At 43.2% G+C, this 15,079-nt stretch overlaps 1 protein-coding gene across 1 annotated transcript; it reads right to left on the bottom strand.

The window, feature by feature from the left end:
• Positions 1-8,261: 8,261 nt before the first annotated feature.
• On the bottom strand, positions 8,262-11,556 carry POP4 (POP4 homolog, ribonuclease P/MRP subunit). Its single transcript, XM_069026634.1, has 7 exons — positions 11,504-11,556; positions 11,133-11,185; positions 10,515-10,738; positions 9,809-9,886; positions 9,538-9,599; positions 9,105-9,206; positions 8,262-8,733 (listed from the first exon to the last, which is right to left on the bottom strand). Exons 1-7 carry the CDS (start codon positions 11,508-11,510, stop codon positions 8,597-8,599), a joined length of 663 nt encoding a protein of 220 aa, XP_068882735.1. The 5' UTR covers positions 11,511-11,556; the 3' UTR covers positions 8,262-8,596.
• Positions 11,557-15,079: the final 3,523 nt, after the last annotated feature.

The following is a 15,079-nucleotide window of genomic DNA, read 5'->3' as shown; positions in this document are numbered from 1 at the left end:
GTGCCATTTTCTTGCTTTGATCTGACTCTCTAGGACTGGCTGCTCATCCAGCTGACACAGAGCAAGCAGCCAACAAAGGCAAGCCCTAATGGACTTTAATACCTTTAGTGAAGGGTTTCTCTTCCTCTCAAATGTGTGTCATTTTACAAAGGCCCCTTTCATCTTAACGTGGAGGTGGCTGGCAGCAGTGGGACCAGCACAGCCCTTGGCTAAGGGCAGGGTTTAGCAGAGTGGCCCTCACTTGTCCAGCCCTGTCCCCCCTGTCTGGCCCAGGGTGGAGTTTCTGGGGGTCAGCGGTGCTCCCTGGCTGCCCTGCCTGTGGAGCAGCTGCCACTGGCACTGCTACAGCCTGGATGCTGGGCAGGGGATGGTTCTGCTTCAGAACCTACTTGCAAAAAAACCCCAAACAGACAGTGGGAGATACCCTACCATGGCTGGTTTTTGGGTGGTTTTTGTTTTTGGTTTGGTTTTTTTTTGCAAGTAGGTTTTGAAGCAGAACCAGGGGTTTATTTGCCTGCTGGGGTGGGCAAAGGCACACATTGGTCACATCAAACACCTGCCTTACTCTGACTGCAGCAGAGCTGAAGGGTTGGCAGAGCACAGACCTAGCCTGTTCTGCCATCTAAGCACATGCTGTAGGACACAATAAAAATGATGTTATATCTGCCTTTATTTAAGATGGGGTGTTTGGAGTCTTATGTTCATGGTTCTGGGATATTTATGACTCCCTTGAAGAGTATATCCTTCCACTGAGGAAATGAAAAGTGTGATATTTTAGCCATTGGAAATGCCTGGCTTAGTTTGGTTCTGTTTCCCGATTTCATTTTGATGTGGTAGGCAATTCAGAAAATATATTTGCAGCAAGGAAAATGGAGTTGTTATGGAAACATCTGAGCGAGGCGGCTGACACGGGGTAAGGCAGGCACCAGATTCGCTGTACACACAGACACACTAAAACAGCAAGTTCATGTAAGGTAAGGGAGCAGTTTCTAGGCACTGTCTGCTTGCTTCATGGGTGGGTTTTCTGGCACAAGAGGAAAAAACCTACTTTAAAACTGTGAGCATGTGGCTCCATCTTCTGGTACCAAAGCAAAGCGCGTTGCTCTGGATACAGACCGAGGTGAGATTTCTGTATCATTTTTATGTTAGCTCCTACAAAAGCAACAACAAAACCAGCAGCAACAATAATAAGAATAAATTAAAATGTCTGTGCCCCAGAGCCAAGCTACGAGTTATTAGTGTAGTTTTCCTGAAGCTACAAACCATTCTGCTGCATGGGAAGAAAACTGCCTTTTGAAACATTCTCTTAGACGTTTAGCCCCAAAGTGGCTTGTCTTCTAAAGCACGACAGTGCTCTCCTATGTGCAAACAGTGTCTGCTCAGGGTGTGGACTCTCCCAGTGAAGCCTCGTGCCTGTGTAGGTGCTATTCCTGTCTCCTGCTCGTGGCTGTAGATGTATTTCTTTGTTTCCCTCCGCAACAACATCTTTGGCAAAGTTGCTAAAATCCATGATGCATCCTCATGGAAATGCTGCCTGGGTAGAGCAGGAATGAATGGCTCTTGGAGGTAGACTGCCAGAAGTCAAAAGAAAATAAAGCTGTTTTATTACTTCACCAAACACTGAATGTTGTTACAGTGCATATTGCGCATGCTTAATTGAGCTTGATTACTCAATCTGTTCACCTTAGTAACTCATTTTGGTTTAATCAGAAGTAAGTCATTGTTCAAAACCAGGAGGTGTTATCACTTGCTGGTTGAACCTTGGGTTTTCTAAATAATCCTAAAGAATTGCCCCGACTTTGTTGCTTTGGAACAACTCCCAGCACAACAAATCAGAACAAAAGGTAATTATCTTGATGTGGTGTTGTCCTAAAGCTGTTGTTTGCAAGTCATTGCAAATAGGAGGCACTGCTCTGTAAATGCAACATTAAAAATATGGACTGTGTGTTTTACTTGGTTTAATTCTGTGTACATATGTAAGTATTTTCTTTTTTTTCCCCTCTGGATAGTGAGCCTAGGATAAAAGGACCCCATATTCTTTGTACAAAGCACTAGTTTTCAGTCCAAAGTACTTCATGGCTGAACTGTGACAGTGAGGGTGAGGGAATACAAAATTTAATGGCCCCAGTGCTTCTGCCCATACTTGTGCCACTCTAAGATCACTAACACAAGTGATGAGTTATTTGCATGCAGCATTTATCCATGGGGAGGGTTGTGTGGAGACCTGCTTGGAGAGAGTGCATTCCTGTATGGCAGGGAATCATATCACAAAAATCATTCCTAAAGTAAGCACTAGCCAAGGCTTCCCATCACAGTCTCAGCAGCAAGGCTGTGGATCACAATGAAGTGGAACCAGCCTTTACTCTTCACTGTGGTGCTTTTAAGCCCCCACACAGATGGAAGCATCTTAAATGGCCACAGACTGTGCTGATAAAATACAATTGCAACCTCCATGCTAGCATTTAGTGTTTCTAACCTGTCCCTGAGGCTGGGGTACACTGGACTTCCTCTTGGCACTACCTGAGGTTTTCTCTTGAGGCTGCCTCCAGTTCCTACAATCTTTTTCCCCCTCTCCCTGTATTTAACCTTTAGCTTCATCCTGTTTAATTGGTGATTCCAAGGTCTAATTTCTAGGGTCTCTATCTCTCTCCATATCCTGTGGGTTATTCAAAATGGATCTACTCACCTTTCTGAAAGATGCCACAAGGGTAGCACCTTTCACTGACACTACCAGTAAATAAATACCACAGACCTCTTTTATTAGGGAGTACAAGCCCACAACAAATCCTGCCTGGAGTGTGTTTGATAAATCAGATCTTTTGCAGACATCTGGAGATTGCATTTGCAAATCCCCAGCCAGCTTGTTTTGTAGTCATTGTTACCATAATTCAGGTTAATGTTGTTGCCACTTTTTACTTGCTAAAACACATGTGGTGCTTTATTGCTTAAGAAAAAAAAAGTGGCTGCCTTGGAACAGAAGTTCTTTTAAAACCCTTCCTGAAAGTTTGCTGTTTGGAGAAACAAATGTCAAATCAATTGCCCTATCTTTGAATTGCCATTCTGAAAATGCAAGCTGTGAAAAGTGATTACTTGGGTTCTGCGATGGGGAGAGTGTAGGAATCTAGACTGAGAGTTATGTACCAACAGAGACCTAAAATAACAAGTGGAACAAGTAAACTTTCAGCTTTTCCTGTAAAGATTTGCTTAAAAAATATTAGATCCCAAGTGAGAATGCTCATGCCAAGTTTTAAATCTCATTTGAATTTTTATAGCTGTTATAATCTCTGATATATAACCTTGGAAATAGGGTCTCGTAACAGAAATGCCGAGTCCCTTGACTATTGCCTCACAAAAAAGAGTTGCTGTAATAGGCTGCAATTCTGAGACAAGTTTACAAGTCTGGCTTATGTCTGCATATCATCATTCAAATGGGTCTAAGCTGGGCTCTTCACGTTATTTGAGGTTATTTGTGTGTACGTGATCAGCCGCGTGCAGCTGTCCCAGTAATGTCAGCCTTCCGAGTGTAACAGGCAAATCCAGCACATCCTTAGCCACTGAAATGTTGCCACAGGGAGAGGCTTGGAGCTTGGACATGCTGGTAGCAAAAGTAAAGAACAGCTTATTTTCTGTTTTGCTGTCCTTATTCCTCTGTATTTCTGCACAGAAGAAATGGAAGTTCCCAAGGAGCCAAAAGGATTCCACATGCCAGTGATCTTTTCCCTCTCATTATCATACGCTTGCAATCAAACTCTAATTTTTGAAATAAAAACCTGCAGGATTCTTTATTGGGACTATTAAACCTTCAATCTTCATTATTTAGGACGGCTACTTACCTTTTACTCAATGAAGCCATAATGCAACTGCTCCTATAAAAACTATCGAAATGGCTACTGTGGCAGTGAGTAGATTTTCCTCCGTGTAAAATAATCTTCTGTGAGTAAGACATAACTATCATTCACATTAATTAGGCAGCCATATAATGGGGTGTTCAATAGCTATTACATCATTTAAATTCTTCAGTGAGCATCTCAGCCACCCAAGAACTATCCAGCTGAACATTTCTGAGTCCATAATTTTGAAATAATCCTGTAGAGGAAGAATATGCATGGCAGAGTGTTGCAGACAATTTCACCAAGAAAAAAAATTAATTTTATTCAGATTTATGGAATTATTTTAACATTTACAAGAAGTGCATAATCCTATTCTTCCCTCCCTCCCAGAATAATGGTGCTGTAAAGTGGAGTCTCTTTTGGGGCTGTACTGTGTGTACACCAGGGAATGTCCAAGGAGCTTGTAGTCAGAGGCCAGTGATGGTACCTGGACACACACACACACAACAAGCACATTTCCTGGCACATTCTGTTATAAACCTGGGGCCCTGGAGCCATGAGGCTCAGCTGAAAAGCCCTGACCCATGGAAAAGTAAGTTCAGTCATGCTTGAGGCTTTGGTTTTGAAGTCTTTTGCCCTTAACAATCATATAAGCCCTTAAGCATTTATATTCAATTTTGGTTATTGATTTAAAATTTTTGAGGTGAAGCTGAAGTTCTTTGATTTGAATATTATAATTAATGTTCTAACGATATTATTGTATATTTTTGTACCTTTTAAGATTAGTTCCTCAGTCAAGAGTATGTACATATGCCATGAGAGTAGGAGCTTATTGTGAGACTTGAAAGAAATAACTAATACAGCAGGAAGAGGTTTCTATTAACAGGCCTGGATGCAGATCCTTGACATGCTGTTTGGATGCCTGTAGAAGGGAATGGTTATAACAAGATTTGTCAGTGGCTGAAAGTATATGAAAATAACGTTTTAAATCAGTGTGGTTTGGCAATATGGGAGTAGTTCCTAGCAGAATGAAAAAAAGGAATAGCCTAAAACAGGCTGGGGAGCAGGGAGAGATAGACTGTAAAGTTTAGGCTGTGCCTTTTCCTATCAGTTATATTATTTTAGCTAATTGTGTACTCATTTTTTTCTCTTCTTCATGGTTATAAGGTACTGTGCCTTATCTGATTAATAGTAGAAAGCAGCTGAGAGCTCTCATAACAGGGAGAGCTCTTAATTCAGTATTAAGCATTGCTGGGTTCTCTGTAGTTTTCCATAATCCCTATCCAACAGGCAGAGCCTGCAGAGGTAGGTATCAAAACCCATCTGCAGGTAGAGTATCAGGTACTGCTTGTTCTGCAGCCTGGGAGGTTTGTGTTTGCCAGGTGTAACTGCTCCTCTCAGCAGCAGATCCTCTGTTTTATAGATCCTCTATTTTTCACATTTGCTTATTGATTTAATTAAACCAGTACACTGAGGGAAATTTCTGCCTTACCAAAATAATACATTTTCATCACACACTTTAGGGAGAGTGACTTAGAACTGGAGTCACCATAGGAATGACAGAATTAAGGACGGGGAGCAGGAGACAAAGGTAGGTCAAACCTGTGTGAAATTCCACGGAATCAGCTGTTGCTGTATAATTGAGCTTGGTATGTGGGACCATGGGCTGGTGAATGTGGCGTGACAGGCTTGATCAGGTTTTGGGTTGTATAACAGCAGGAATGGTGAGCATTTGTTATGGGGAATGGGCACATGGAGCTGTTCTAGTAAGGGGCTGAGGGATTGCCCTGTTCAGACAAAATCAGGACCACCCTAGTTTTGAGAAAATACTGCTGCTGTTTCCTGAAAGCATGGTCTGGATCAGAATTTTATGCTCTCTCTTACACTTCTCTAAAACACGGAATGAATTGAATATATAGAGTTAGCATCAGCTACATGCTGCTGTTATTTCAGTGATTTGAGTTTGTCAGCCACAGACAGTTTGTGAGGGTTTCTGCTATATTGCTGTCTTACCCATTTTTTAGAGGAAATCCCCCTCAAAGAGAATAGTCCATGTGTTTTCTTGGATGTGACTTGGCTTTAATTTCAAACATTTCCTACAGTGAATTATTCTGAGGTTTGAAAGAGAAATTATGGGATTTTTGTTTTTCTATTCTTGCTTAAGTGTTCAAAATTCAGTAAGCAAATTGCTTACAATTGTTTTAGTTCATATTAGTTATGAATATGCATACACAGTAATAGGAAAGCAGAAATGTGTGTAAGGTAGTGAGACATTGCTCACTGCTGTTCATTATTCCCTTGTTAGTGAGAGTTCAGGTGTAAAAATCATTACTGAAAACGTGTCTCTGCTGAGTGCAATCCAGAGTTGGAACATATGAAGGACAAAGCATATTAGAGACAGCTGTGATTAGTTCTCCAATTTTCCAATATTAAATCCATTAAGTATTTACTGTCTCAGCCAATGAAGAGACGGGGAATGGCCATGAATGGGCGGGGGAGGACAGGTGAGCTGTCATTTTCACGTTTCCCAGTTTCTAAGGCAGGTCCTTGACAAGGCCCTGGGGAATTTAATGTGTTCTAGGAAAAGTGACCAGAGAGCACTGCACAGAGCCCATCCCAGGTGGATGGGGGTTGCTTGATTTGCTGGGGGGTGGGCAGTGATCCCAGCTCTGCGGGGTGATTCAGCTGCAGTGAGTTATGGGGCTGTTTGGAACACCTGGAGGCATTGCAAAAAGGCCTCTCAGGTGATTTACCAGCTGCAGTAAAGGATACTGAATGCCTGGGCTGTTCAGCTCTTGTTACTGTTTATTTGTCACCTGTCTCTCTGTGCCACTAGCCTGGCATTACCTGGGGAGCCCTTTGATATCTCCTGGGCACTCTTCACTGTAAATAACGAAAGCATTGCTTTTACCAAGGCACTGCCAGGCAGCATTTGTTTTTGTGGTTGCTGTAATAGTTGAAAAAAATGGAAGCACCAGTAGCTATGGGAAGCTGTATCGTGCTCATCTATGTGTCCATATGGTAGAACATGTTATGTCCTTCACAGCACAAGGAGACATGATTGTGCCTAATTCCGATTTGTATGGCATCCCCATTAATGCCTCTTTAAGCCCTCCATTAAAGGCCCTTAATGTTAATTAACTGGACTATGCCAATAAAGTTCCATTAGCTTCCCCCTATTAATTTAATATTATAGGCATTTAACAGATGTCTTAATTAGATGTTACACTGAAGGCTATGAGCAAAATTAAAACTAGGTCATTGTCCTGAAAGTTTCTGCTATGATTTATGCTTTCTACAGCTTTGTTTGTTTTTCCTTCTGACCTCTTACAGGAAACCGAGAGATTTTAGAGAATGTTGAAAGGAGTAATGGGTACAAGGTAGAATAATAACTTATGTCTACAACTTTAACACATATTGTTCTTACTTCACAGATAAAAATTACCATTGGTGTGAAATTAATATTTCCTCATATAAAATAGCAAAAACACTGTTTTCCCCATCTCAAGGTTGTAATATAATTGCAACAAAGATTTTTATTTCTGCACCAAGTGGGAGCTTTGGAGGCCAGTTAAGTGTTTTTGTAGGACTGGGGGTGGAGGTGGTGATGAGCTCTGACTGCTCTCCCAACCCCAGTTACTCAGCTTTGGGGCGTGATTATGTGTTCTATTTAAAGAAATGACCCTGGTTGGCTACAAATGCTTGAAAGGTGACAGGGAAGAACTTTCCCCAGGTACAAGTCTTTCATGTGATATTGAAATTGATTAAAAGCTTCTGAAAATTACGTTTGTAACAAAACCACCAGAGAAGCACTTTTATAACAGAAAAATGTTAAGCAATCTAAATACAGGGGTCACTTCCACCTCCCAAACATGTCAAACCTGCCTAGTCAATGAGAGATTGTAATCTGGGCAATCAAAAATGAAGTGTACAGTAAAAAATGTAGAAGGGGCTGAGGATACCTGAAGCACAATACCTCTGTGGACAGAGGTTAAACATTCACAAGGCAATTCCATGGGTAACTGAAATACAAGACTGAACAGGGTCACTTACATCTGTGAATTTCTAGCTTCAAGTGCTTCCCTCTGATGGGTTCCCTGCACTCTGCCATGACAGTGTGTATTTACTGATACAGACATATCTCAGTTAACCTCAAAGCAGCAGGGTGTTGGTGAGCACTGGGGGGGCAGACAGCTTGCAGGGCTGTGTGGCACGTTTGGCATGGTTACATTGCACACACCTGGTATCTGTAAGAGCATCAACCCCAGGGAAGGAGACACTCAAGGTAAAACCTGTCAGCTGAAACAATTTACTTGCCTGTGCCTGCAGCAGGCAAAGATGCTGATGTTGGCCCAGGCACAATGATTATAAAAAGCAGCTGTCAGCACCTGCAGTCTCACTGCCAACAGATAACAGGCAGCTAAAGACCAATTTATACAACAGTAACATTTATTACAGAGTTACAAAATCTAATTTTCACTGTACAGATTTACAATTATACACTGAAACAGAAGTCAGGTAATTAATACTAATCATATAACTTTAATAAAAGCCAGAACATTATATACAAATAACAAAACACACAACCAATTTCAACAGTCTGAGACTGCTTAAAGACAGCAGATACTGCTCATTCTTCAATAAGAAGAAATGCTTTATAAATATTTCATCATGGCTGTTGCTTTTTCCATCTGCCAGAAAACCTGGTCTTTGAACTGCAGGAAAACAGCAGACATTTCTGTGAATGCTTCTGACTTTCCATGAAATTATAGGTCAATAGTTCCTTTCAACTTGAATTTTTTTGCAGATCGCTCACTTGCTCTGAGCAGGAACTTGCTTCCATAGATGTAGGAAATGAATCCATCAAGCTCCAAGCTAAATACGTTGTTAAGTTTGGGAACAACTGAAAATGCAAAAAGACACAAACTGACCAAAGTGGGCTAACATAAATCCCTGTTATGAAAATACACTGACATACCAGGGGATGTTATTCACCTGGAGATTTGAGCCTTGACACACTTCAGGGTTTTTATACTTTATCAAGAGAAGAAAAATAACCCAAGCCTCCAAAGGTAACTGGAATTACCGAAGTTAGTCCTCTTACAGGAGCATAGAGTTAAGTGCTGCACTTTTTCTAAATTGCTCATTTCTAATGAGATCTGTTTTTAGTAAGATATAAAGCAATGTACTCAAGAGGTGCAAAATGAAGAGTGTGTTCAAGGATTTTTTTATGATTCAAGTCGTGAAAAGAACTGAAAAAAAATTCTTATATACCTTTTAATTTGTCCTCTTTAGTGATAATTTTGAAGACGTGTTTAAATTCCTGTAGAATGATTCCTGTTATCCCAACATAAGAGGGGCACTTCGATTTTGTAACTGCAAGAACAGAAGTATGTATTAGAAAATTTCAGATGGAGTTTATTTGCCCTTCTGTTGCCTCATGATTTTAAAAATTAGTCTGCAGTATTCTGATTAAGTTACAGTAATCACTGGTAAAATGTGCAGTTAACCTTTGCAACCAACAATGTGATTTTCAAGAGTAGTTGTAAAACAATTAGCATTTTAAGGAGAGAAAGATGATCTCAACTATGTGATTCTAGAGTTAACAATACTGAAAGGAATTTAAAAATAAGCACCTGAACTACTTAAGTGAAGTTAAGCATTACTTAACTGCAGATGACATTCTACAAGCAAACAAACAGAATACCTGTAACAATGGCTCCATGGAGATCAGCTTTTAGCAGCTTGCCCTGAATCATATGGGGTTGCCTTGAAGAAGAAAATGGGATCAAAGAGGAGGGAAAAAAATCCTATGAACTGTCAGGTTTACAAAATATGACCATGATTATTGTAATCATGGTCAAAGCTTACAGAAATAGTACTTATCAATTAACTGTAGAGTTTCAAGCAGTAACTCAATAAAACTGGAAGCATCTACTGTATAAAACCCAGACTAAATTTAAAATATGTCAACATACGCATCGGGTTTGAGTCCATGGCACAGGTCTCTGATGTACTGTTTCCACAGCTCATGGAGTGGGAGGAAGATGGCATATCTGCAGTAAAAAGAGATCAAAAGTATCATTCAAAACTTAGTTATAAAACATCCATTGGTTGATTATTGAAGTAGTCTGTATTTCCACAGTTAAGACTGACATTTGTAAGTTACAGAACCTTAAGTTACCCTGCAAGGTGACCCAGTCCAAATAGCTGGTTTACTTTATAAAACAAGCACAAAGTATGCTCCTCTCTACCAACCCAAAACAGTCATGTGTTTTAGAGAATCAGGCTAAGACTGAAGAGATTTCTACTTTTTTTTCTACTCTTTTATCTCCCTGCTTACTTTGTTAGCAAAGCTGGGGCTTCATTCAGCATGATCAATTCAAGGGACCTTATGCAGAATTTTTACTCTCTGGTCACAGACAGTCCAACTTTGAAAACTGAAACCAGAGGGAATTGTGTTTGGTTTTGATTTGTTGTCATATTCAGGTACACAAAATGAAATGAACAGAAATGAATCTTGCACCTATACAGACAAGAGAACTCTTTTCCTCATGGTGAAATGCCACAAGTAGTGTGACTTTACATACTGAAGGATTCCTATCCACATGCATGTACTGCTGCTTTTATACACTTCTGATGTACTTCCACCTCACTGCACAAAGAAGACATTCAAGGTCTTACCTTTGCTGTTCAGGTTCAATTTCAAACAGACGCAGCTCTCTCCTCTGCTTGGCAGTAAAACCTTTTGTTTTCTTCCTCTTTTGCTTGGTCTTTTTTTTGGGATAATGCTCAAGAACTACAGCTTTCCGAGTTAACATATCCTGGATAGCTTCATCTTTCATTTTGGGCATACTACGCTTCAGGAAGTCATGTACAAATGTCTTGGCTTTTTCTGAGCCCTGGGGCTAAAGACATATGAAAGGACACTTTAAAATAGTACATTTTAATTAAATTAAAACTTGCTTCTGACTAGTGGTTTTATCAAGTCCACAAAATCTCCGTGGGAATGGGAGATCTTCCCGTCAGTGCCAGTGGAGGGAGGCCGAAGCCCCTGCGTGCAGTGCCGAGCGCGGGCACAGCCCGGCCCCGGCCCGGACTCGCATTTTGGAGGAAAAGCTCTTTTTTGCATTTCGTTTGAAACGGCGAGTTCCGAGCGGGATTTACAGGGGAAACCGGGGACTCAACCCACCCCCGGCGCTTCGGTGCCTAACGGGGTTTAAAGGACCGCGCAGGAGTGGGAATCGCCAGGGAACCCCCGGCGTGGAGCTGCGGGCCCTGCGGGCCGGGGCAGGTCGGTACCTGTAGGCGCAGCTCCGCGGTCTCCTCGGGCGGCAGCCGGCGGTACAGCTGCCCTGCAAGGCACGGCGGCGCAGGGTCAGCCGGGGCGGGCGCTCACCCCATCCCTCACCCTTCACCCTTCACCCTTCACCCTTCACCCTTCACCCCGCACTGCCCACCGGCGCCCGCCCCCATCCCTCACCTTCCACCGCCTACCCTGCATCCCTCACCCTTTATCCATCCCTCATCCACCAGCGCCCGCCCGCCCGGCCGCCCTCCCTCCATCCCTCAGCCTCCACCCGTTTCCCCTAATCCGTCACCCTCCCTGTCCCCCCGTCCCTCTTTCTGCCCTCTCCTCTCCCTGTCCCCCCCGTCCCTCTCTCTCCCCTCACCCTCCATGGCTCCGCGGCGCAGCTGGCGCGGAGCGATGACGTAAGAGCGATGATGCGCGGGCGATGACGTATGGGGCGATGACGCGCGGGCGCGCCTGCGCACAGGGGCGCTCCCCGTGCTGGCCACAAGGCGGCGCCGCCGCTCGCGGAACTCGGCGGGCTCCCGTGAGGGAAGCTGTTGTATTTGTCTGGCTGTTATTTACTGCTCTTGTACTAATAAATTCTCTAATTTGGGAGACACTGAACAGCAGATATTTCATTTACTATCATGGGGGAACTTCTTTTTAAAAATCCCTGTCAATCATACCTTCTGTAACACAGGCCATTTTCTGTAGTCATCCACCACTTGAGCACGGTCATGGACACACGGAGTACACGAGTCTGTTGTTGGAATATTGGCATGTTAGTGTCCTTCCCATAGTAACAGCGGAGTCCGGACACTCGTGATGGGCAGCCTGGCCGCGTCAATCCTCACTTCTCTCTTATCCTGCAGTCACTCCTACCACAGATGCTAGGACAGACATTTCCACGTTTCCATCCTGCGGTCTCCTCATCTCCCTCTTTTGTTGCCTCCTTTGTTCTGGAAATTCCTCCCAGGATTCACAAATGTGGTACTGGAGCCAGCAGCCGCCCAAGCTCTGGGGGCCACAGCAGGAGCAGGTCCTCTCTGCCCTTACCAAAGCTCCTGCTATCCCACTTCCCTTGGTAGGAGAGAAGTTTTTCCTGGTCCCATGCAGTCCTACAAGGCTTCTCCAGCCGTAGCCCTGGCTGCCGCTGCAGGCAGTGCCTGGCTCTGTTCTCAGCAGGTAACAGATCTGTTCCTGGAACTGCACACCCAGCAACATGAGATCTTTGGTTAAAATCAGCCCTCGTGTTTCTAGCAATCAAGGTCAAGACATAGGAAGATGCCAATCACTGCAAGCTTTACATGCTCTGACACATCAGGGCCTCTTTCCTCCCGGGATAGGACAGAGTCCAGCTCACTTAGAAGTATCTTGAAACCAGTGTCCAGTTCTTTTTGCTTGCCAGCCCAGTCCCAACTCCTGCAGCCTCTGCTCAGGCATGATTGTTCTCCAAATACAGAAGAGATTTATATTCTTGTCACATGTCAATATTGGCTTAGCAGATAATTAAGCACTGCTTGGAAAAGGATATTTGGGGAGGGAGTTACTGAGGCAGGGTATAGGAAACATGATGATTTTGTTGAGTGCTATTGTGGGGCACAAAGGTACTAAAGTGATCCCTAACAGGAAATGAAATAGTAGATCTCTCTGGACGTGTGTAAAGGAGAAAGGGCCAGTCTCTGCAGAGTACTAAGCATGAACAGCAGCTGGTTTGTATCACAGACCTCCTGGCAGTTAAGTACATTACCACAGCAAGTGGATCTCTTGGTTTTACAAAGCATGGACTCCTTGAGTTGTCATTGCTACTATGAGAAGATCAATTTTCATGAATGGAGTACCAGGATAAGAGCTATGGGTCTTTAGGGCCGTATGAGTGCTCCTTCACTGGATTTATGCTGCAATTCTTAGGGCTCTTCAGGGATTAATAGTCAAATCAGTGTTGGCGGTGCTGGTGTTGTAAATCCAATGATCCAGGCTAAACTGGTGCCTGGGGAAACCAGTCTCTTCCAACAGCTCTACATCTTCATTCCCCAATTTATCTTCAGATACAATGTCTGAGGGAGAGAGATCAGCGTGTTAGTGTGTGTCCCAGCAAGAAGGCTCTGTGTCACATCAAATAAACATGAAAAAGAATAGGTGAAGAAACTGAGAAACCACAGAATAGGCAAAGGCAGTTTGTAGATAAGAAAAAGAAGGCTCAGAGAAACGAGGAAAGATGGATAAGATGTGAATATAAAGTGATGTGGAAATATGCTAAAAAAATAACTGTAATGCATGCTTCGGGATGTGCAGCACCCTGTCTTAGTGTCTTAGAGTTTTGAGCTTTTTACTTCAAGTAAATCCCCTTGGAATAGGTTTGTAGGGATAAAATTCCCTGACATAGACTATTAATTAATACCATGTTATAGATGCCATCATTGGCATTTCTTATCCAATGAAATCTATGTGGCTTTATTTATTGCTCTCCAAAAATACTAACACCTCCCCCCCCCCCCACACACCCATGCAAACTTCTTCCATGGACACAATCTACCTGTGTAGGGTAGGGGAGGATATTGCTGTACCTGTTGGGGCTGCTGAGCTGCAGAGATGGGCAAGAACCTGAGTACAGGCCAGGCTGGGGGACAGCAGTGTCTTGGGAGAGCTGGGTGGCTGTGGAGCAATTACAGAATGAGCTTCATAGTGACAGTCACAGAAAGCTAAAACTTGAGATGTGAAGTGACCAAAGACAATATAATTAAAGATATTTGTGTGACACAAGAATAGCAGATCAGTGATTTTTATAAAAAAGAGTAATTATGAACTGAAGAAAGAGATGAATGGAAGTTAACTGGTGTGTGCAAAAAGTCACTGGGCTGTAATCACTGTTATACTTTTGCTGACTGTCAGTGATGCAGGAAATAAATACTGTAATTCTCTAGAAGGACTGTCTCAGCAAGCATTTGAGCTCTCAAGATCAATATAGTTTATTCCTCTTGGCCAAATTGTATTAGCAGCTGAAGTTGGTCCTTAGGGACATCTGTACTGGTGAAAATAATTTCCATTTAAAGCCCTCTGATCTGATTTCCTCTATCCAGATAATACAATTCCCACCCCCTTCCCATGGCTGTGCTGAAGCAGCATCCATTCAGTCTGTGTCAGCCCTGCCATCATCCCACCAGCTGCTGCTTGCACCTGGCTGTGGCATCCTGCTCCTGACATCTCCTTTGGGCCTGGAGGGAGCTCCATGCCAGCAGTTTTAGAGCCCCTTGGCTGACCAGACCCAACACACCTGCTCCCTCCCAGGACTGGCTGTGCAGCCAGGACCTTTCCAGGGAGTCAGTAGTCAGGGTTCCCTGGAAAAACCCAGCCTGGAACAGGTCATGTCTGGGGGGTGGTGGTGGGTGGGCAGAGTTAAATCTGCTGTCCAGCCCAGTGGGTACATGGAGTGATTGACATGAATAGCCTGAATTTTCATCTCATGTCAGTGTAGGTTTGCCAAAGGAAGCTTTGCAATATTTGTGTGTGCAAGCCCAAACTCTTGCATTGGGGACTTGGTTGACTGATTCTAGATTGCTGTGGCTGACTGATGAGCAGCATCTTTTGAAGTACTCTATATCCCTCAAATGTTTTCTTTCCATATATTTTTCCACTAATTTTTCTGCTTTATCAGCTTGCCCTTAACTCATGGCTTGTCATCGTGTTCTGCCCCTCCCCAAGCTGATAAACTGTCCTTCCCAGCTGAAAGTTCATTATTTCCTTGCAGTCCTGGCTCCTTCTCATCTCGAATTGCAGCTGCCACTGCAGGGCACAGACAAAAGACTGGCTTGTCTGTGCCTGACAGAAACAAGAAAGCGCTCGGAAGCATGGTCCAAATCTCAGTGGCACAGAAATCAGAAGCAAATAATAATATAAAAATATTGTCAGAAAATCCCAATGATTTAATAGCTGGGTTATAAAAAAACTGAAACAT

Source organism: Aphelocoma coerulescens, chromosome 11 (genome assembly GCF_041296385.1).
Source record: "Aphelocoma coerulescens isolate FSJ_1873_10779 chromosome 11, UR_Acoe_1.0, whole genome shotgun sequence".
NCBI lineage: Eukaryota > Metazoa > Chordata > Aves > Passeriformes > Corvidae > Aphelocoma > Aphelocoma coerulescens.
The sequence above is the reverse complement of the archived record's forward strand: the minus strand, read 5'-3'. Positions and strand labels throughout refer to the sequence as shown.